Source organism: Sphaerodactylus townsendi, linkage group LG06 (genome assembly GCF_021028975.2).
Source record: "Sphaerodactylus townsendi isolate TG3544 linkage group LG06, MPM_Stown_v2.3, whole genome shotgun sequence".
Lineage (NCBI taxonomy): Eukaryota > Metazoa > Chordata > Lepidosauria > Squamata > Sphaerodactylidae > Sphaerodactylus > Sphaerodactylus townsendi.
Genome location: NC_059430.1, coordinates 112,591,668 through 112,614,842, shown reverse-complemented (window position 1 = coordinate 112,614,842; position 23,175 = coordinate 112,591,668). Strand labels below are relative to the sequence as shown.

General features: G+C 45.6%; 1 protein-coding gene across 1 annotated transcript; it reads left to right on the top strand.

The window, feature by feature from the left end:
- The first annotated feature begins 1,250 nt into the window (after nucleotides 1-1,250).
- Nucleotides 1,251-19,528, top strand: SNRNP40 (small nuclear ribonucleoprotein U5 subunit 40). The gene is made up of 10 exons (XM_048502216.1): nucleotides 1,251-1,494; nucleotides 5,166-5,295; nucleotides 6,054-6,147; nucleotides 9,306-9,471; nucleotides 11,691-11,813; nucleotides 13,096-13,216; nucleotides 14,543-14,625; nucleotides 15,038-15,099; nucleotides 18,131-18,234; nucleotides 19,101-19,528. The coding sequence occupies exons 1-10, from the start codon at nucleotides 1,348-1,350 to the stop codon at nucleotides 19,148-19,150; spliced, it is 1,080 nt and encodes a 359-aa protein (XP_048358173.1). The 5' UTR covers nucleotides 1,251-1,347; the 3' UTR covers nucleotides 19,151-19,528.
- Nucleotides 19,529-23,175: the final 3,647 nt, after the last annotated feature.

The window sequence follows — 23,175 nt, the reverse complement described above, 5'->3', positions numbered from 1 at the left end:
ATATATATATAGGGGTTTTTTTTACCTTTTACTCCGCTCATTCTGAGAAGCACATGGATGCGCCCGCCCTGCTGCCTGCAGGGCGGGCAAGGATGAAGCCAGTGGCTCGGTCTCGCCAGCCGCCGGGAAAGCGCCCACCCCGCTCCAACGGTGCGGGCGAGAGGGGAAGCCCGTGGCGCGGCCCAGCTGACCATGGGCAGTTGGTGCGCCCACCCTGCTGCCTGCAGGGCGGGCAAGGATGGGGCTGGTGGCTTGGCTCGTGGAGCCACAGTGCAAGGGCAGAAGAGCCGCATGCGGCTCTCGAGCCGCAGGTTCCCTACCCCTGAGCTAGATGAACTGTCCCAAGCAGCTAAAATGACTAAACTGAGGCTGTCATACTTTAGTCATATCATAAAAAGCCAAGACTCACTTAACACAAGGACACCCAATTCTATTTACATCAAGTGTGAACAGTAAAAATTAATACCACTTGTTCTTTAACCACATACTTAAAAAATTCCAACTTAACCACTACTGATAATTACATTTATTTTCTCTGTTAAGTCTTACAATGACAATCCGCAAATCTTCAAAGCCACTAAACACCATTTTATTTTTTTTACCCAAATAATTGATCAGTGGTTTCCAATTGTCCAAAATTTTTTACTAAACTCCTTTCTTTAAGTCATGAAGTGAGTTTGACAATACCCAAATTCTTGAAGCTTTGGGGGGTTTCAGTAAAACCAGTAGTCTTGAAAGACCCCATAAGCAATCCTAAATCTTAATAAAAAATATGAACAATCTTAAGCTTTCAATCTTCCTCAGGACTCTTCTCTAGGCCATGTCTAACATCTTAATAGAAACTTAAGAAATCTTAATAACTGGACAAATAACTGGACAAATTAAAGGTACTTAAAATTCCTCTTACAAATAACTGTATACAGGGAAAAAAAATTCTTTTTTGTACGGATTTATTGACTTAAATTCGGCATATGCCAGTGAGATGCTTCTATCCGAATCCACATATTAGCCATAAAAAAAGGGTTTTCATCAAAAAGGGGGTCAAGCAGAGATCCAAGATTCCCGGAAGTTTAATGGCTACACTTTTCCCCCTATCTCTAAGCCTTCCCATCCTTCTTCGCCATTGGGCAAGCGAGAACCAATCACAGCGTTCTTATTGACGGGCGAAAAGGAAGCGCGGTACCAAGACCGCTGAGCTTCTTTCCCGCGTGCCCATTCGTGTGCCAGAGGAAGGGGGCGGTCCTTTCGTGCAAGCGGCCAATCGGAAAGCGGCATCTTGAGCTGCCCGGTCGCCTGTGAGGCCTGCTCGGTTGCTGCGCCTTCGGAGGCGACTGTGCGGGAGAAGCGATGATCGATCCGCAGAAACGGAAGGCCCCCGGGCCGGAGATGGCTTTGGTGGCGGCGGCATCCGCGGCCAAGAAGCCACGCCAGGAGCTGAAATTAGGAGCGGGGCCTGCCGGAGGGCAGCCACCTCCGGGGGCCTTATTGCAGGCGGTGAGTCTTGGGCCTTGCGGGAGTAGGAGACGGTCTCCTTCCCTTGCTTCTATCTTAGGAAGCCCTTGGCCCGCTTGAGACCTGGGACGAAGTGTAGCGCTTTGCCGCTTTTAGGCTGCAAAGCATCAGCTCTTTGAATACCCTTCCGCTTACGGGACTCCCTGCCACTGGAAAATAGCCGCGTAGGGAAGAATGGTTTAGATATACCTCCCTGCCCTTGTTATGTTGGCTGTCTGGTTGTAGGGAGTTTCGGACATAGCGGCGGAGGCAAGGTGTAGGAATTACAGTGTCTTTTTAAATGAGAATGTTTGTTTATTTTAAACATCTAAGTAACACATACATAGAAAGATAAAGAGTACATCCTGATCTAGTCCCCCTCCTCCCTATAGTGATAATACTAAATGAAAAGAAACATAAACACAAACACATATATATGGTGACTTCCAGTTCCCTCACAAAGGATCCAAGCATAAATCTAACTCTGTGCTTGTAATTAATATCTACATTTTTTTCATAATTTTTTTTCATAATATCTACATTGTTGGTCCATTATAAAGTTGTCTTGATCCAATATGCGGTTTTCATTTAAGTCTCGAATCCTGCCGTTGTTTCCCTATTTGTATATGTTTTCAATAAGTAATCTGCAAAGGATTTCCAGTAGTTCAGAAAATTGTCCGTATTCTTGTCTCCTATAACCGGCGGTTATAAGGAGTTAATAGTGCCTGAGCAGGATCTGGGAGAGCCCAGTTTGAATCCGCAATTTGACCAGTCGCCTCCGATCCATCTGTTGCTGGAAGCTAAGCTGAACACATGCAAGGTGTGCAGCTTTCTGAAAGGCCTGTTTTTTGACAACAATCAACAAAAGCTAATGCTTTGAAACACTTTATTTCACTATTTAGATACTGATAGTTGATTTTCTATACAACGAGTTCCTGCACAATCTCAAGCCTGTCTCTCAAGAGCCAGGGTGGCACAGTGGTTCAAAGCAGGTAGACTCTAATCTGGATAACCAGATTTGATTCCCTGCTCCTCCACATGAGCGGTGGAGTCTTTTTTGGTGAACCAGATTTGCGTCTGCACTCCTTCATTTCTACTGGGTGACCTTGAGTCAGTCACAGTCTGTTCAGAACTCTCTCAGCCCCACCTACTTCACAAGGTGTCTGTTGTGGGGGAGGAAGGGAAAGGAATTTGTAAGCCAACTTAGGTCTGCTTACAGGAGAGAAAGGAGGTATAAATACAGATTCTTCTTCCTCACTTTTAGCCTTATCTACTTCACAGGGTTGTTGTGAGGATAAAATGGAAGAAGGGGGAGCAATTTTGCACTCCTTTTCAAGCATAATTCTCAAAATGGCCTGTTAAAAGTGAAAAGCAGGAGCTTCAGGCTGTAGTTTCATGTAGTTGCACAACATTGCTTTCCCCTAAATTCTATCCTCACAACAATCTGTGAAATAGATGAGGCTGAGAGCAAAGGATGGACCCGAGATCACCTAGGAACTCTTTGTGTAGAAAAACAATGTAGTAAAGTAAGAGTTTCCAAGTGTTAGATTTCATTGATTGTTCTCAAAAAGCACACCTGACATGTGTTCATTGTAGCTTCCACCAATAGCTGATAAGAGGTGATGCTTTAATTGTATGAAGTTCATAAAATATTTCAAAGTGTGTGTTTAGTGTTGGCAAGTTTGGGGACAGTCACAATTTCGTACTTTCTCCTCCCATGTGCATTAGCTTAAAACTGTCTTATTTTTCTTAATTCTTGTTATCTTTGAAAATCTGACATTTCATAACTTCTGTCATACATAGCAGCGTAGGATTGTTTTATTTCTCTTTAGCTATCTGTATTTGAGAAATTGATTTCTCAGTGTTTATGACCTGCTACTCTACAGCAGGTGTTCGGAGTAACTTACAGCAACAACAACAAAAACCCCCATAAATGAGTAAGATTGCATAAATGTGGATTTTCTGGATTTTCTGGGCTGTGGTCTGGTAATTTTTGCTCCTAACGTTTCACATGCATCCATGGCTGGCATATTCATGTATTTGTCACAGTGAGATGTGTTTCCATGGGATAGCGTGGAGCAGTTGTACAGTGGGGCATATGTTTTGTCCACCTTCAGGGGGAGTGGGGGCATGAGGGGCATTTTCATGCATCTGGATGGAGTTGAATTTGCAGAAGCCATAGTTGAGGGTGAAATGTTTGGACCAAAAACTACCAGTCCGTGGCCGTACAGCCCAGAAAACCCAGCCATGAAAGCCTTCAACAAAACATTGCATAAAATATTGTTGTGCCTATTTTCACCAAGCCTTATTCTCAACAGTGGTCTGTTACAAGTAGAAAGCAGGAACCACAAGCTGCAGTCTCATCTGTGTTTACTTGTGGGGGAGGCCCACTGAACTTGGTAGCTCTGGCTTTCAGGTATTGGTGCAAAAGCTCGAGCTGTAGGCTTCTTTTTGTGTTCCTTGGGCATTTCCATGCCATTTGTGATTTCTTGTCCAGCCCAACCATCACCTCCAGTTTTAACAGCACAGTAACTCATGCTGAGCATAGGTTTTGCAGGGAGTGTGTTGGTGTGACTGATCATGTAGATAAAGTTAGAAACACACAGGTTTCAAGGAAGCTCCATTGACATCCAGATGCATTCTGTTGTTCTGCATTGACTTCTGGTTTGCTTCTCACTGGGGCCCCTTCTGCACATGCAGAATAATGCACTTTCAATCCACTTTGGAGCTGGATTTTACTGTTAACGGGGATCCGTTAACAGAATAAATGTGCTTTAATTGCACCAATCAGCAACGATTGACTTGCTCTATAGCACTGAGAAGTAATAAAAGAGGAAGTACCGACATACGGTTGACTCAACAAAAGAAGCCATGACTGTCGAGGCTGTTAATGATAGAGCAGAGTTGTATTTGGTTGCCCCAGCAGGTCAGACAAGCACCAACAGGTTGAAATTAAATCAAAAGAGTTTTCTGCTAAATGTCAGAAAAACACACGGAGAGATTCTGCTGTGGAGCAGGCTTCCTTGGGAAGTGGTTAAGGTTGTCCTCCTTTGGCTATTTTTAAGCAGAGGCTAGATGGCAAAATGACAGCATTGCAGATTGTGAAAGGGAGGGCAGGAAGGGATGAACTAGTTGCACAGGTGTCAAACGTGCGGCCCTCCAGATGTTATGGACTACAGTTCCCATCATCCCCTGCCAGCATCATGCTGGCAGGGGGTGATGGGAACTGTAGTTCATAACATCTGGAGGGCCGCACGTTTGACACCGGTGCACTAGCGCTTGGTTCTTGTGACTTTTTCTTGTATGCAGAGAACAATTCTGATTGCAACTTTGGGGTCAGGAAGGAATTTCCTTCCAGGGCAAATCGGCCCAAGCATGCTGGAGGTTTTTTCTCCTTCCTCTTGGCATAAAGCAAGGGTCACTGGGAGAGTGGTGGGGTAGGGGACATGACTGTGAATTTCCTGCATTTTGCAGCGGATTGGACCAGATGACCGTTAGGATCCCTTCCATCTGTAAATTTCTGTATTAGGATATGTTGGAGATCGTTAATTCATAGGACCGCCATGAGTCAGAAGTAACAGCATATGAAACACACAAAGGTAGTTTCTGGGATCTTTTTGGCGTTCAGTGCTTACTCGCATCATTTGGAATATTTTTCCTTTCTTGTGTTCTAGGGTCCACCGCGATGTTCCTCCCTCCAGGCACCCATAATGCTCCTTTCAGGGCACGAAGGTGAAGTGTACTGTTGTAAATTTCATCCTAATGGAGCCACCTTAGCATCAGCTGGATTTGACAGGCTAATCTGTAAGTTCAGTCCTCAAACTCTTTTTTTTTTTTTTACACCTAATGCTCCTGTATGTGAAACTGCCATGTTCGTGACTTGGCGCCTGCTTTTTGAGGCTCGTGTCTGAGTCGGTAGCCATGTTTAATATTAAGCTGGCAAACCTTTTAACAAGGCAGTGTTGGTTCTGTATCAGGAATGTTGCATTTTGTATCATTCACTTGTGCCGGAGCAGGCACAAAGAGCAGCTGAAATGTAAAAAGAGCAGCTTTTGTGAGCTGGTTGTCTTTTCCAGTCGGTTAGGCTGGAGAGCCAAAAGAAGATGTGGGAGCAGAGAATCCAAATTCCAAGATTGCGGGATAATTTGTTTGGTTCTGTTACGCGTTTGTCCTGTACCTTCTTTATGGTCTATATAGGGCCAGTAAGGTGGATCTTTTTCTTCCTCTTGTCTTCTCCGTCGGTTTCTTGCTTTTTTGGTTGTGGCACATACTGGTATACCAGCGACAGGTAGGGCTGGGTGTGTGTTGGTGTGCATTAACATAATACAGTTCACTTTGGGGACATTTCTTTCCTGTTATAATTTGTACAGGAAGGAAGTTGGCACAATTAAAAAAAAGTGTTCTAACTTTTTCAATTTTATCTGAATGTTGCCACTATTTTGAGACTTCCTTTATCATTACAGTATTGTAGATTTGGGAAATGAGATTTGAGGAGTTAAAGACTTTTCTGCAAACCTGCCACAGTAATGTCAGTATTCTTTCTTGGTCTGGCTTGTTTTCAGTACTGTGGAATGTGTATGGTGACTGCGATAATTATGCCACCCTGAAAGGACATAGTGGAGCCGTTATGGAGCTGCATTACAACACAGATGGCAGGTTGGTATCTTTTGTCATATGGGATTTCTCTCTGCTACATTTAGTTGTCTAGGAATTGCTATATGGGCATTCAGGATTGTTCTGAAAGTTTGGTTGTTGATGCTCTGTTTCAGGGGTGTCAAACATGCAGGCCAAAGGCTGTGTCTGGCCTCTTGAGTAGACTCATCAGACCCACCAGCTAGGTGAGGCTTATCAGGCACCCACCCATCCCACTCCCAGTCTGGCCTGGTGAACCCAATGTGGGCTGGCCAGTCCAGGTAACCTCCTCCCCCATCTGACCTAACAAGCTACCCCACCCCCAGGAGTTCCCATATGTGTTGGCGAGCCAACTGTGGGTCAGTTGATTCCTGTGTCAATTGTCTGAAGGCAAGTGGACCGTCCTACTAAAGATTAAAAAATTGAGTACATCACAGAAACATGAGCAGGGTTTGCAGTGGAGCAGGAACAGGGCTTGCAGTGGAACAGGAAACACGAGCAGGAACAAGCAGCAGAGGCCCACAGGGACTGGGCTATTTAATTCAGAAATGATCTGTAATGGGGGTGGGTGGGTGAGGAGTCTGGGTGCTAGATTTGCAGATAATTATGAATTATTCCGGTCCTAGAAAATGTGACTCGGGAAATTTTTTCAGTTCAGGTTTAAACAACATTCTCAAAATTTAAACAGTATTCGCCAGTCTCCAAGCTTCAATTCTTACGCAAGGTGCTCAAGCAGATAGTTGAATCGAAGCTCCTGGGGCTCTTGGAAGAGATTTTTCTGGGCCCATTTTCATCTGGCTTCAGGCTGGGATTTAGGCAGAGACTGCTTTGGTTGCCTTGGTTCATGACCTATATTGAGAATTAGATTAGATGGGGGAATTTGACCATGCTGAATTTCTCAGCGGCCTTTGATACAGTAGATAATAGTATCCTACTGACCACCTCTCGGCACTGGAACGGGAGGGGGGGACCACATTATGAAATTTGAGATCTATCTGGGCAAGGGGGTCTCAAAGAGTGATGCTGATGGATTCCTCCTCTGCCCCATGGCTGCTGACTTGTAGGGTTCCACAGGATTCAACTCCCATGGTATTTCCTATTTTGGGAAAACCACCGGGAGAGGTCATCAGGAGTTATGTGCTGCGCAGTCACCAATATGTCACTTTCTGTCTAGCAGGCAATTGAAGATGATTTTATTTAGTACTGTTTGGTTAAATTTATTAGCAATCCGTAGTCTGTGATTTTTAAATCTTGATTTTTATATTTGAATGTATTTTATTTTGTGTAGTTTATCAAAGTTGGATGCCATGTTGAACTCCAGAAGGAAGAAATTTGGCTAATAAATGTTTTAAATAAATAAAGCAACTGTGGACTATGAGCACTGGATTCTGCCCATGCTTCACACACCATATGTAGCCTATCTATCATGACTGATTTATAGCACAACTGCCCTCACAGCTGTGGATAAACTATATTTACGTGAGATGGAAAATGATCTGTGCCACCTCACTGCTAGGATGTAAAGAACTACAAACAGATCTCTGCTGAGCAGGTGAATTGACAATTATTTATTATTATTTATTCGATTTGGTAAACCGCCCTACCCCCAAAGGGCTCAGGGCGGTGCACAACAAACAACAATACAATAAAACAAATCGAATAACCCCAGTTAAAATACAAAGCCTTAAAACTATAAAACTACTGCAGCAGTAATAACCTTCAATAAATAATTTGATTAATAATAGAAGACGTCTGGCACCCAACCCCAGTGATCAAACCCTGGGAAGGGAGGGGATTGGCAGATGGTTCAATAGATAGCCAGTGTGCAGGACAACACGAGGGGCGGGCTCAGCGGCCGCCCCTCAGCTTATATTGAACTTCATCAGCTACAATGAAGTAGCTGATGAAGTTCAATATAAATGTAACAGCATGTACATTGAGACCCCGAACTCCTAACTTTAAATATGAAATGAAATCTGAAACCCGCCTGTTGTCTCAGTCTTGCTTTAAGCTGGATAGGCCAGGCTAGATCTTATAAGCGAATTAGACCTTATAAGCTAAGCAGGGTCAGCCCTGGTTGGTATTTGGATTGGAGACCACCAGGGTGTTATGTCTTGGACCAATAATCAATAAGCAGACTCTAGATGCAGGATCAGTCGTCTTTATTGAGTTGGCAACAAGGGCTCATTTTCAGGAAGCCAGTTCTGGACCGTGGTTTCTGCAGTCATATTTTTCCCCCCCTTGTCTCCCCAGAAATCCCCCCTCCCGTTTTCCCAGAGAAAGAGGGGTGTGAAAGGCTTTGTTTATGATAGCAAAGCATCTCTAGGCCAGGATAGCCGATAGTCTCCTGCTGGGCGGTGCCTGTGGCCCCCAGCACCTCCTCCTCCTTTCCGGAGTGCCGAGCAGGGTCAGCCTACACGTCTAAGCGCACAGTAACAGATCAAACAGGCAATTAACATAGGACAGGTTTGGTTACATCGAAGGACGTAGATCAAGCATCATCCCCACGGAAATAGAACTCCCCTGCCCAGGTGTCATCCTGAGCACCCTGCTCACCCTTTTCGTTTGATGCCAGCAGGAAGCAGGTGCCACTCCTAACGCAGAGTCTCTATGCAGAGGCAAGCAATGGCCAGCCACCTCTGAACGTTCCTTGCCTTAAAAACACCCCAGGTCACCATTAGCTGGCTGTGACTTGACGGCAAACAATAAACCTCACAGTAGCTTTAGGAGATCCAAAAGGTGTAGCTTTTCTAGGTCCGTATGCCTAAAATGGCTGATAAGAACATAAGAACAAGCCAGCTGGATCAAACCAAAATCTATCTAGTCCAGCATTCTGCTACTCGCAGCGGCCCACCAGGTGCCTTTGGGAGCTCATCTATGGGTTCTGCTCCATGTGCTCAGCTTACCCCGCAGTAGTCTCATGGGCTTTCTTGGGGGAATTTTGGAGTGATTGGATCAAGCACTGCAATTTCAGTAGTTTCCAAAAGCAGGGTCTTTCCTACACACTTGTGGCTGTTTGCTGTACTATAGAGTAACTGCTGAAGAAGTTGGTCCAAACTCTGTCCAACAACAGTGTTGTCCACCAATCTTGTTGTATGGTCTCTAGTTCCTTGTGTCCTGCCTAGTTTATTGTTGAGCACGGACTGCCTTCAACTCTCCGTAAACGTTGTGTCTTCTCCTAGCATGTTATTCTCTGCCTCTACGGACAAAACAGTAGCCGTGTGGGACAGCGAGACCGGCGAGAGGGTGAAAAGGCTCAAAGGGCACACGTCGTTTGTGAACTCCTGTTATCCAGCCCGGCGTGGGCCTCAGTTGGTGTGCACAGGCAGCGATGATGGCACAGTAAAGGTCTGTGTTGAGTAATTTTGCAAGAAATTTTGCAAGAAGATGAGCATGTATAGTTACTGAATGCTTGTGGGCTCGCTCCCCCCCCCCCTGATTTGGCCCCCTCAATAATACTAATGGGTTAAGCACACAAACGTTCATGTATTAATGCATAAGAGGGCATTGGATCCCGCCTAAATTTTTTGATGGCAGAATGGAACTTCCTGGTTCCCCTCCTCCAGCAGCATGAAATGCTAATTCTAGTGGGTGGGGCACACTGAGAAATGCCATGGTGGGGGGGGGGGGGCTGCAACAGGAAGAGCTAATTGGCCGAAATTGCTAATGTAATCTGGTTCCAACTCAGACTTCTTTCCCTGTCTTTCGATATTGACAGTTCCTTTTTCAGGAGACGGGCACGGGCCTTTACCCACCCCTTTCTCACTTCCGTGGGATGTGAAACACAGAGACAAGTGCCTCCGATGGCTGGTCTTTCATTCAGACTTTGCGAGAGAAAAACAGAACCCCATCTTGTCCCCTGTGAAATGCAGGGCCCTCTAGTCCTCCATTCATTCTGTCTCTTTTAGTCCTCCATTCATTTTGTCTCTTTATTTCTTATGAATGGACTAGAGTTTCCAGCATTCCATCATGCTCACATGTTGCCATAAACAAAGCCCAGGGTGGGCTGATGTTCATCTATGTATGTAGTTATTGGATTTTTAGCCTGCCCTCTCCTGTCAAGACAGGATCAGGGTGGCTCACAACAGTTTACTACAATAAATAAAATCAAACGATACAATTAAAACCTAATTCTTCACATTATTATGCCCTAAAACCAATGTATAAATCGGGGGAAAGAAGAGGAGTGGAGGAAGGCCACTAAAGATGGACTCCCATCACTGCTTTCAATCATAGGCTTGGCAAAACTGCTCTATCTTGCAGGACCAGCAGAATTGCAGAATTGAAGTAAGTCTCCCAGGGCCTGGGTCTCATTTGAGAGACTTTTCCACCAGTTGTTACTTACTGGGTGTAGTGTTCTTTAGGGAGTGTCCTGGAAGAGGTGGTCCTACAGATAAGAAGGTTCAGACTGTTTAGGGCTTTGGAGCCAGCGTGGTGTAGTGGTTAAGAGCAGGTGGATTCTACGCTGGAGAACCAGGTTTGATTCCCCACTCCTCCGCCTGAGTGGCAGAGACTTATCTGGTGAACCAGATGTGTTTCTGCACTGCTACGTTCCTGCTGGGTGACCTTGGGCTAGTCACAGTTCTTTGGAACTCTCTCAGCCCCACCTACCTCACAAGGTGTCTGTTGTGGGGAGAGGAAGGGAAAGGAGCTTGTAAGCCACCTTGAGTCTCCTTTACAGGAGAGAAAGGTGGGGTATAAATCTAAAGTCTTCTTCTTGGAAGTTAATACCAAAACCTTGATTCTGATCCAGTATTCCAACTGGAGCCAGTGCAGCTGATGGGACATTGTTTGGATATCAGCCTTCAACCGTGTCCCTATGAGGACCCAGGCAGCCACATTCCAGACCAGCTGAAATTTCCAAAGCAGTCTCAACAGTAGCCCTGCTTAGTGTGAGTTAGAGTAGTGTAGTCTGGAGGTTACCATTGCATGGATCACCGTGGCTAAGTTGTGGTGAAACAGGAAGGGTACCAGCTGCCTAACCTGGTGAATATGGAAGAACATCAGTTTGCCTACATTTGTGACCTGTGCCTCCATTGAAAGATTCAGGATCACACCTGAACTCTTGACGGTCAGTGTAGGTGTTACTTGCATACCTTCTGGGGCTGCGAGCTAGCATCCTGTTCCTAAGTCAGCCCAGCCACTGGACCTCCATCTTTGATGGGTTTAGTTTCAGCTGGCTCTATTTCACCACAGTTTCTGGACATCTGGTCAGTCTATCTGGGTTGGCATCTGGTTGGCTCATCAACAGATATAGCTGGGTGTCATCAGTGTACTGATTGGTACTGATGACAGCCCAGATCAACACTCCAGACCAACTGGGCAAGAGGGTGCATGAAAAGGCAGTGCTTGATTATCAGCAGGGTCCCTGTGTTTTTATGAGTTAAATGGCTGCCATTCAACCTGGCCAGTTTCTCCTATTGTGGGGTGGGATTGTGATAAATATTCAGATTCTGGTGACACTTACAAATAATGGTGACTGTTCTTTTCGTTAAAAAAATTGCCACTGGTTTTTCTGCTAATTCTTCGTGCTTTCCTTTTTTCCCCTCCCTTTGTTTTCTCCCCAGTTATGGGACATCAGGAAAAAAGCCGCTGTCCAGACTTTTCAAAACACTTACCAAGTCTTAGCTGTCACGTTCAACGATACCAGTGACCAGATAATATCTGGAGGCATAGACAATGACATCAAGGTAACTCCAGAGCGTTGCTGTGTTTGCCTGCCATAGAATAGCTAGATTCGAAGCACCTTAGAGACTGTCAGGTATAACGTTTTGAAAGTCAAAGCTCTCTTTGTCAGGTAACCTGATTTTATCCTAGGAAGCCCCCTAATGATTTACATCGCATTTTTTCCTTTTCGACTACCTGTAACAGAACCGGTTTGGCTTGAAAGTGCCTAAATGCTTGCCTGCCCCTGCTGCTCTTAGAAAGCTATTGCCAGAGAGAATAATGAAGATATAGCAAAAGTCTGGTGGCTTTCTTGCTTTCTCTGAAAAAGGGAAGCTGGATATGGCTGTGGACGGGCAGCTTCAGGAACAAAGAATAAACATGAAAAACGAAATGGGGCACCTGTCCGCTTTCAAAAATAGGAGGTAGAGTGAGGCTGTGTTGTAACATTTCTGAGTTTTATCTTTTCTGGGACTGGCTATTGGCTGAGTCCCATGTCAGTCATACTGTGTGCCGCCATTCGAAAGACTTCTTTGCAGAAAGGGCACGGGGGCAATCTCTCCCTCTCTTCCTTGTCTAACGTATAATTGAGTTCATGCTAGGCCTGTGATGGCTGTTTTTCAGGCCCATCATGGTATAGCGGTTAAAAGCAGGTGCACTAATCTGGAGAACCGGGTTTGATCCCCCACTCTACCACTTGAGCTGTGGAGGCTTCTCTGATGAGCTAGATAACACATGCCAGCTGGGTGACCTTGGGCTAGTCACAGTTCTTCCGTGCTCTCTCAGCCCCACCCACCGCACAAGGTGTTTGTTGTGAGGAAGGAAGGGAAAGGAGTTTGTCAGCCCCTTTGAGTCTCCTTATAGGAGAGAAAGGGGGGATATAAATCCAGCTCTTATTCTTATTCTTCTTTAATCATTTTCAAAGTGATCTGAAGGTACTCTTTTGTACCTGACCTTGTTCCGTGTGTGCAACAGATGCTGAATATTGGTTCTGGTGATTTTTCCGGGCTGTCTTGCTGTGGTCTGGTGGATCTTGTTCCTAATGTTTCACCTGCATCTGTGGCTGGCACCTTCAGAGGTATATCACAGAGGGAAGTCTGTTACACACTGTGTCCACCAAGATCCACCAGACCACAGCCACACAGCCCGAAAAACCCACCAGAACCAGTTGAATCCGGCTGTGAAAGCCTTCAACAATACATTGATGCTGAATATGTTCAGCAGTCTCAATAACTGCTTCTTGTGCCGATCTGTTTCCCTGCCTTTTAACCGAGAAGCTACTGTCGCCATGTTCCTTTGTCCTTAAAGGTGTGGGACCTTCGACAGAATAAACTGACCTATACAATGAGAGGACATGCAGACTCTGTCACCGGTCTCAGTCTGAGTTCAGAAGGCTCGTACTTGCTTTCCAATGCAATGGACAATACAGGTGATTTCTTTTTCTGTTGAAACCAAATGAAAACATGTACAGCTAGGAGACTGTCAAGAGCTTCTAGTTAATGGTCAGCCAACTGGGGAGTTTGAGGACTTGAATTTTCTGCTCCTTCATTTTTTATATACTATCAACTTTATTAATGTACCATTTTAAAAAAACAACGTTGTCATTTTCATTTTTACAAATATTCCCCCCCCCCCATAGAAATGTTCTTCCACATGAGTTTGGCCTTGTAGAGTTTGAGCTAGTGCCCTCCAGCAGTGGCGTAGGAGGTTAAGAGCTCGTGTATCTAATCTGGAGGAACCGGGTTTGATTCCCAGCTCTGCCACCTGAGCTGTGGAGGCTTATCTGGGGAATTCAGATTAGCCTGTACACTCCCACACACACCAGCTGGGTGACCTTGGGCTAGTCACAGCTTCTCAGAGCTCTCTCAGCCCCACCCACCTCACAGGATGTTTGTTGTGAGGGGGGGAGGGCAAGGAGATTGTAAGCCCCTTTGAGTCTCCTGCAGGAGAGAAAGGGGGGATATAAATCCAAACTCTTCTTCTTCTTCCCTTTTGATGGTGGTTTTGTGAGTTAAATTGTCCTCGTAACAAGGCATGATCCTGGAAACTGGCAAGGGGCAGTAAGTCAACCGTTGTAACTTGTGACTAGATGTTTCTTGCATTAAATAAGAATTCCAGTAGCTCACCAAACAGCACCTTTGCTGTACTTCTAGCTAATACCCTGTAGTTAACCCTGTAGTTTACAATGTCCCCCAAGCAAACCTGAGGTCAGCAGTTGCGAACCTCCTGGAGGCCCCTGGTCTTATTATTGTCAAATTGGCCTCAACCAGGCCCAGGGCTTTTTCAGCCTACCTCTGCCACCTAGCATCAGGGCCTGCGGGATTTGATGCAGTTCCACAGGGTCTGTAAGGCAGAGTTGTTCCACCAAGCTTTTGGGGTTGAGGCCTGAAAACTTAATTGCACTTGTTGCCGGCCCAAATCCTGAATTCCTATTGCTTTAAATGGCATCTGTCGCCGGCCTTATTTTAATTTGAAATTAAGCTTTTAGTTGATTTTAATTTAAATGTATTTTAACTAGATTAGATTAGATTTTAACTACTGTAGCTGTTTTAAATTGTTTTAATCTAGATTAGATTGGATTTTAACCACTATACCTGTTTTAAACTGTTTTAAGTGTTTTAATTGTTTATTAAACAACTTTTATATGTTATCTGCTTCTGTAAGCCGCTCCGGGCCCTTGTGGGGAGGGCGGCGTACACATTGAATTGAATTGATAAAATAAATAAATAAACTGCGATGACGTGCCCTGTTACAGTTCGCATCTGGGATGTTCGCCCCTTCGCCCCTAAAGAGAGATGTGTCAAGATCCTTCAAGGGAACGTGCATAATTTTGAAAAGGTGAGCACGGGTGCCTGCTGGAACACTCCTTGTTTATGGGTGGCAGCTGAGAATTAATTCATACATAAATGGCTTTTAAAAATTCAGAACCCTTTAATAAGCGCTGCACCTAAGATTAATGTCTGAGGCAGAATTCCAATTAAAGCTGCTACAATCAGGCTTTCCCTCCCTCCGAGTGCAGCTCTAATTGTCTATAAATTAAGTGTCTTGACATTCACAATCTATTTCTTGTAAGATTACAAGATACTGGATATTTTGGGCAATAAAAACCAGTAAAACTGCAGACTAAGCTTCCAGAAGAAAAAAAACATCTCCACATCATTCTTGATACCGAAAGCTGCAGTGACTGTATTTCAAATCAAATGAGGAAATAGATATGCGCGGGACTGACGCGGGGCTCTCTTTTCGCCAGAATCTGCTGCGGTGCTCCTGGTCACCAGATGGAAGCAAAATAGCAGCTGGGTCAGCAGACAGGTAAGTCTAAATCCTCTTTATTTTTGTATTAATTTATTTTAACTTAATTAATTTATACCCTATACCAGGGGTAGGGAACCTGCGGCTCCCCAGATGTTCAGGAACTGCAATTCCCATCAGCCTCTGTCAGCATAGCCAATTGGCCATGCTGGTAAGGGCTGATAGAGATGGAGAAGCCTGGGAGTTCTACCCTCTCCACCCAGGGGCACAGGCTACCCAATTCCCATCAGCCTCTGTCAGCACTGTAGTGGCCGCTGCTAGGTAGAGCTGATGGGAATTGCTGGACCCTAACCATCGAGCAGGTTCCTCTCACCCAGGGGCTGAAACCTAGACATATTTGAAGTACAAATGGAATGGTGATAAAAGCAATAAACAGAGCAGTAAAACCAATTAAAATATCAGCTACAAAACTTGCTTGGAAGATAAAACAACCAGCCAGCTCCCCGGTTGTCAAGCCTCGGATCTGTAGACAAATATTAGACTCTGGATTTCAAATTGGCGGACATCGGGTGGCATGGCTAGAAGGAGTCAGTTCTAACGAACTGGCTTCGGGTACAACCTTTTATTCCCCTGATTCTTCCCCCTTTCCTTTTTCTCACCCCATATCAAAGACAGAGTGCAACAGAACAGGAATGCTATAGCCACCCACCGGTGTGAGAGATAAGGTCTGGGACCGGCTCTTGGGCGCCTCTGAATTCACTACGTCAGGGGTCTGCAACCTGCGGCTCTTCAGATGTTCGTGGACTACAATTCCCATCAGTCCCTGCCAATATGGCCAATTGGCCATGCTGGCAGGGGCTGATGGAATTTGTAGTCCATGAACATCTGGAGAGCCGCAGGTTGCAGACCCCTGCACTACGTGTTGCAGAGCAAAGGAAGGTGAGAAAGGGGAACAAAGATCCATTAACAGACCCCTTTCATGTCTGGAAGACTCTTCCTGACACTGCTTTGTAACATTAGCCAAAGGCCACATAATACAAAGCAGCCTTACATTCCCTGCAGCATATTGAAAGATCCAGCCGGGCACAGACTTCCCCAGGCAGCTGATTCCAGAGGAAAGGGGCTACCACTGAAAATGCCCTTGCCCTGGTGGTTGGCAAGTGGACACATTGCGGACCGGTCACCTATAAAAGGCTCTGTGACGATGATCTAAGCCGGCAAGGGGGGGGCTCATGCTGGGAGAGGCAACCCCACAGTAGAACAGTCCCAGGCTGTTAAGAGGTCTATAGGTCAAAACCACCACTTTGAACTGGTTGTGGTGGGTTTTCCGGGCTGTGTGGCCGTGGTCTGGTGGATCTTGTTCCTAACGTTTCACCTGCATCTGTGGCTGGCATCTTCAGAGGTGCATCACAGAGGGAAGCTACACACTGTGTCCAGTAACAGACTTCCCTCTGATACACCTCTGAAGATGCCAGCCACAGATGCAGGCTCAAGCCAGCTGGAACAAGATCCACCAGATATGACTTAACCGTGGCTAGAACTCAGATTAGATATCAACTGCGATGAAAAGCCTTCGACAATACACCACTTTGAAATCTGCGCCACTGACCAGAAGCCAGTGCAGGTGTTGAGATATTAATGTTGTACCTTCAGGCCAGGATTCTGTTGTCTTCACTTGAAAGCCACAAGCCATTTGAAAACACTGGTAAATCTTGTAATGCCCTGACTTGGATGGCCAGGCTCACCCGATTTCCTCAGCTCTCAGAAGCTAAGCAAAATCATGAGCATCTGGAGTTCTTTGAGTGGGGGGTGGGGGAGGCAAGAAGTCTGCCACACAGGGGCGGGCAATGGCAAACCACCTCTGGTCATCTCTTGCCTCGAAAGCCCCGCCGGGGATTGTTATCAGCCGGCTGCAACTTGCTGACAAAAATAAAACCCGGGAGTTGCATACAGTGTGGTGTTCACACAGACTACTCCTGCAGACCTGATTACAAGGTACATTTGGGAATCCCGTCTTCCTTGTTTAAGAATACTTTCGATACTAATGTCATATATATTGCGTATAACCAATATCAAAATCTTTAGCAACAACGAAATCCATCTATAAATGTGTTGGGAGAGGAGTATCCAGCTATTCTAGGAAGAGGGAAATGATATTGTTGTGCCCCAGAGCATAACTAGCTACTGTTAATATATTCTCTGCTGATCCCTTTGCCGCAACTCAGCTAGAAATGCATGTGTGTTTATTTATTTTATTTACTTCTTGAATTTCCATCCCCGAAGGGGATGCATGGGTGTTCCTTCACCTTCATCCAAGTCTGTAGCATCATTCAAGTTGGAAAGGGCTCTCTTCCTATTCCGCAGATTGGTTCGGTAAGCAGAGTTATTTAACCGGCCAAATTAAAACTACCCTTCTGAGACTAATACGTTTGTAGAAAAGGAAGCTTAATTGCAAAAGAGCCTTCCCTGATCGTGATATATGAACTGTGTGGATCAGGAAGGAGCAGAGAAAGAGCGTGATTTACAGAGCTGCCCTGTCGTGTCCTGGGTCCAGCCAGTGCTGTTTGATTCCCCGCCCTCTTTGGAAATGCACTTTTTGCTGTCTTCTTGTTCAAGGGCACTTTGGCCAGGGTAGCCCATTTCTTTGCAGTCAGGGTGCTCTTCACAGGAAGTTGCATCATGCTGAGCCCAGCCATTAGTCTGTCTTGAAACAGTGGTTGGCTGGGTCCAAGGGGAGTTGCATCTTGGCTCTTAGTTTTACGGTTGAAAGGCTTTCGCTCTGTGTGTGAGAACCAGCGGTTAAGAGCGTGAACTCTAATCTGGATTTGATTTGGGTTTGATTCCCCACTCCTCCACATGGGCGGCAGACTCTTATCTGGTGAACTGGATTTGTTTCCACACTCCTCCACATGAAGCCTGCTGGGTTATCTTGACCCAATCACAGTTCTCTCAGAAGTCCATCAGCCCCACCTACCTCACAGGGTTTCTGTCGGGGAAGGGAATGGAGTTTGTAAGCTGCTTTGATCCTTACAGAAGAGAAAGACGGGGTGTAAATCCAAGCCCTTCTTCATTTTGGGTACCTTTTTTGCAGGTTCGTTTACGTGTGGGATACAACCTCCAGAAGAATTCTCTACAAGCTGCCAGGCCATGCTGGTTCAATAAACGAAGTAGCTTTTCATCCTGAGGAACCAATCAGTAAGTTTTTTTAAAAAAAATAAGGCATTCATACTCTGCTTTTCCACACACGTAGGGCCTCAAACCAGCTTACCAAATAAATGCAAAAATACAGTTTAAAGGAATAAACCAAGATGTGTTCCAACAACCTGAGCTTGTGCTGGTTTCCCTGAGTTTAGCTCGCTCAGGGTCGCAGGTGACAAAGGCACAGGCTAAGTGCCTTTTGGCTTGGCTCCTGGTCATGCCCCTTTTAAACACCTGCAGCAGAGGAGGAACAAAGGCTTAGCTCAGATCTCATCCTGTTGGCCAGAAGAAGTTCTCCGCTTTCTTTGTCTGCCCCAGTCTCTGAATACCGGCAGCAGAGAAGGAACAGATGTTCAAGCCAGATCTCATTCTGGCAGCAGTTCCCAGTCTTCCCCTTCATCCGCTGAACAGTCAGGAAGCCTGACCCTGCTGAACAGTTCTGAGAAATACCCCATCATGTTGTTGTTGTTGTTGTTGTTGTTGTTGTTGTTGTTGTTGTTGTTGTTGTTGTTGTTATATTGATTTGATTTGATTTGATAAACCGCCCTACCCCCCCGAAGGGGGTATCCAGTCGGCCCTTTGAGTTATAAGGTTTGCAACAGTAGCCAGGCAACATGAATCTATATGATGGAAGCCTAAATCAAGCTCAAGCAGGCTGAGTCTGTCCTCTCCAGAGTGGTATGGTGGTTACAGTGATGGCTATCACCCAGGAGACCCAGGACTGTACCTGTTGGTTACTCTGATTCAATAAACCTGATTTCGGCAAAAAAAAAAAAAATCAAGGCAAGAGAGCATTAAAAGAACAGAATGACATAACTGAGCCTTCAGGTTTCTCAAAACGTGTTTCTGTTTCTTCCCACCAGTTCTGTCGGCGTCTAGTGACAAAAGGCTGTATATGGGAGAAATCCAGTGAGCAGCTGATGGCCGTGATCGTTAATGCTGTGGATGGGCAGAACTGGATAACTTCCTAACCAATTTGAATTGCTCCGATACGGCAGCAGAAGTTGAAGAGGCTGCAAGAAAACCACCTCACACACAGACCTAACCTGCTCCTTTTAGAGGCTCCTTCCTCAGCCTAACTCTTGTCGAAGAGTTAAATGGCTCGCAGCTTGAGAATCGTGACAGACTTGTATGGATTTTCCTATTTCAACTGGGAAACATGCTTTGGGGTCACCACCAACATCACCCCAAAATTATAAAACGTTGGCGTTTTAATATTGTAGGCTTCCTACCAAGTCAATTTGTCTTTGTTTTTTTACATAAGGAAAAAAAATGAAACCTTTTACACAAAGAGGTGTAGATGGAATCTGTGTTACTTTGTACAGCTGTCTGTACTGGCACGGGGGAGAGGTTACAGAAACGTATGTGAAATAGATGATGATCATACAAGGGATGACATCAGAAAGGGGAATCTGCCACAGGGTGACAGTATATCCCTGGTACTTCACGAAAGATCTTGATTTTTTTTAAAAAAAATGTTGTGAAAATGGAGCCCTACAGGGATGAGCTATACCTTTCGGGTAATACTGATTTAGTTCATCTATTTTGTCTCCTATCCTCTCAGCTGTGAAGATGGTTCACAATAATAACTGCGGTCATACACAAAAGTAAAAAGTACACTTGAAACTTAAAAAGTGGCACAGCTTTAAACTAAGTAGCATAAATAATTAATAGTAAACTTGGTGTCAACAGATCACAGAAGAGATGTTAGAAGGAAAGAGGCCTGACCTATACGACTTAGGCTAGTCTGAGCTTGTCAGATCTGGGAAGCTAAGTAGGGTCTGCCCTGGTTAATAGTTGAATGGGAGACAACAAGGGAAGTCCAAGGTTTTGCTACACAGAGGCAGTCAATGGCAAGCCACCTCTTTTTATCTCTTGCATGATGCTGGCAGGGGATTATGGGAACTGTAGTCCATAACATCTGGAGGGCCGCGAGTTTGACACCTGTTCTGTACAGGATTGCGATAAATTGGCTGCAACTTGACGGCAAATGCCAGAGGAGTTTAATGCACCTACGAAATGTTGGAGGAGAAAAGGTAACCTAGTGCTGCAAATGTGACACTGCCAGGCAAACTGGTACAGAGGTGCCCCCTGACTTGGCCAGAGAAAGTACTGTCCTTCATCACCACTCAGTTCTCAGGCTGCAAGTACAGGGCAGAGAGTCTCCAGTCAAGAGCTGAGAGATGAATCGGCAGCCAGCATAGTTCTTCTTAATAGAAAATCTCACGTCCCAAAGCAAATGTGCCTCACTTAAGTCATGATTCACAGATGCACAGTGAGAGGGTGGTGCTCAAATCATATTTCTGTGTGTCTCGTGCTTGCGGAGCGTCACGCGGTTTCATTTAAGAGGTGGAATCAATTTTATCAGGGGGAACAATCTATTTCTTCAATTGGCTTTTAAGGGTAAGACGTGTTTTGTTGTTCGAAGACACTTAAACTTTAGGGGAGCAAGAAGCTCTTCTGTGTCGAGAATAGATAGGAAGATATATAGATCTCCATTTGCGATGTCCAAAGCCCATCTTTGAGAATATGAAGTGTACTGTTGTGGCCGGAGAGATACAGATGAAATGTTGGCAGACTTGCAAAAGAAGAGTAGCCTTTACCGATTTGCCCTCAAATAATATCCTCGGAGAAAAATTGAGTTGAAATGTTGGAAGCACTCCGGCCATTAGCTTCAGTATGCTAAATGAGCTCTTCCTACTCACTGACTCAGTTGAGGAGTTATGAAATGTTCATGAACATTCTAAGTGTTTCAGTCACTCTTGACAAACACGATGTCAGGTGGGGATATCCGCTGTTAGCGGGGAAGTTAGTGTATGAAGGTTTAATGTGTATGTGTCAGATGGTGAGTGAATCGTGTTTATGGATGAGCGTTGCCTGGGGAAGACAGAATGGAGGAGGAGTGGAGATGAATATATACAGCTTTCTATGTATCATCCCATTATGTAAAGGGGCTGAGCTGTATCAGTCGCAAAAACACCAGGATGAGGTCAGCTACAGGCAAGGCATATGTGCAAGGAACTACCCAGGTATATTTTTAAAAAATGTGAATTTGTTCTCTTACAAAGGGGAGGGAGGACATGCAGCCTAATGAAGACAGAATATACTGCAGAAGCATAAACTTTTGAAAACAGCTGAATATTGTGGGGAAAATTAAGCAGGAGATGGATTTTAATTGACAGTCTGTTCTAAGAAAGGGATTCAGCATTTCCCTCTGTTGTGTCATCACGGTCTGGCAGGCCAGGCCTTCAAAGTACTTGTCCAGGCTTAGTACCACCACTCATGGAAGGGGAAATTATCCTTTTGTTGTCTATCATGGAATCTAGTTGTTTGCTCAGGTAGCAGCTGCAGCAGACACACCTGTAATTTAGAGCCTTGGGGTTGATTAACTATCGAGATTCAGAAAGAAGGTATAGACTCTAGGTTCCGTATATTGCTGGCTCCATTGCATGCAGTCAAGATAATAGATTAGAATTGAGAAAGCACTCAAAGACTTCTGGTTCCCCCAGTCCTGTTTACAAGTCCTTCTCAACAGGCTAAAAGATGAATGGAGCGTATTTGGTGGGTGCAAAGATATTTGACCTCTCATCTTCTTACTCCCAACAAAATCACAGTCCTCTTCAGCGCTTTGCTGTTATTACTGCTAAAGAGGAGTCCTACTATGGCTAGGGTTATCATTCTCCAGGTGGGGTGTGACAGTCTCCCAGAATTACACCTGATCTCCAAACTTCAAAGACTTGTTCACCTGGAGAAAATGGCTGCTTTGAAGAGTGGACTATGAGGCATTATACCAGGGGTAGGGAACCTGCTGACTCGAGGCATCGCGACTCTTGCCCTTTAATGCTGACTCCACGCGACGGGCATGAGCCCCATCCTTGCCAGCTCTGCGGGTAGCAGGAAGTGGTGCATAACTCCACCTGCCCCGTTGGAGCCCGAGAGGCGTTCCAGCTGGCTGGTGAAGGCCGAGGCAGCTAACTATCCTTGCCTGCCCTGCAGATAGCAGAGTGGGGCGCATCCATCGCGCTTCTCCAGAATGGCCGGGTAAAAAAAAGGTAAACCGCCAATATATACAGTGTTATCTTTATTTTTTAAATGTCAAAAAATTATTTCAGGCTCCAAGTGTTTTCTTTCCCATGGAAGCGGGTCAAATGGCTCTCTTTGAGTGTTAAAGGGTTCCCTACCCTGCATTATACCAGGTAGGGGAACCTATGGCTCGAGAGCCGCGATGCCCTTTTCTTGGCCCTGCGCCATGCTCCACGAGCCGAGTCAAGAGGTCTATCCCGCCCGGCTTCCTGCAGGTAGCAGGGCTGGTGCACTAACTCACCTGCCCCGCTGGAGCTGGCGCTTCCCGGGCGGTTGCGGAGGCCGAGCCGCTGGCTCCCTATCTCTGATACCTTGCCCTGCAGATAGCAGGGCGGACGATCCAGCGCGCTTTCAGAATGAGCGGAGTAAAAGCGCAAAACCGCATTATGAGGCAGTGTTATCTTTATTTTAAATGTCAAAAATTATTTGGTGCCCAGCGCTTTTCCCTATGAAAACGGTCCAAATGGCTCTTTGAGTGTTAAAGGTTCCTACTCCCTGCATTATAATTCCAGGGGTAGGGAACCTGCTGACTCGAGAGCGCTGTCGCATCTGCTGCGGCTCCACGAGCGAGCCGCAGGCCCATCCTTGCCAGCTCTGCAGGTAGCAGGCCGGGTGCACTGCTCCACCTGCCCCGTTGGAGGCGGAGAGGCGTTCCAGCTGACTGGTGAAGGCCGAGGCAGCTAGCCCATCTTGCCTGCCCTGCAGATGAGGCGGGCGCATCCATCGCGCTTCTCAGAATGGCCGGGTAAAAAAAAGGTAAAACATAATATATACAGTGTTATCATTATTTTTTAAATGTCAAAAATTATTTGCGGCTCCAAGTGTTTTCTTTTCCCATGGAAAACGGGTCCAAAT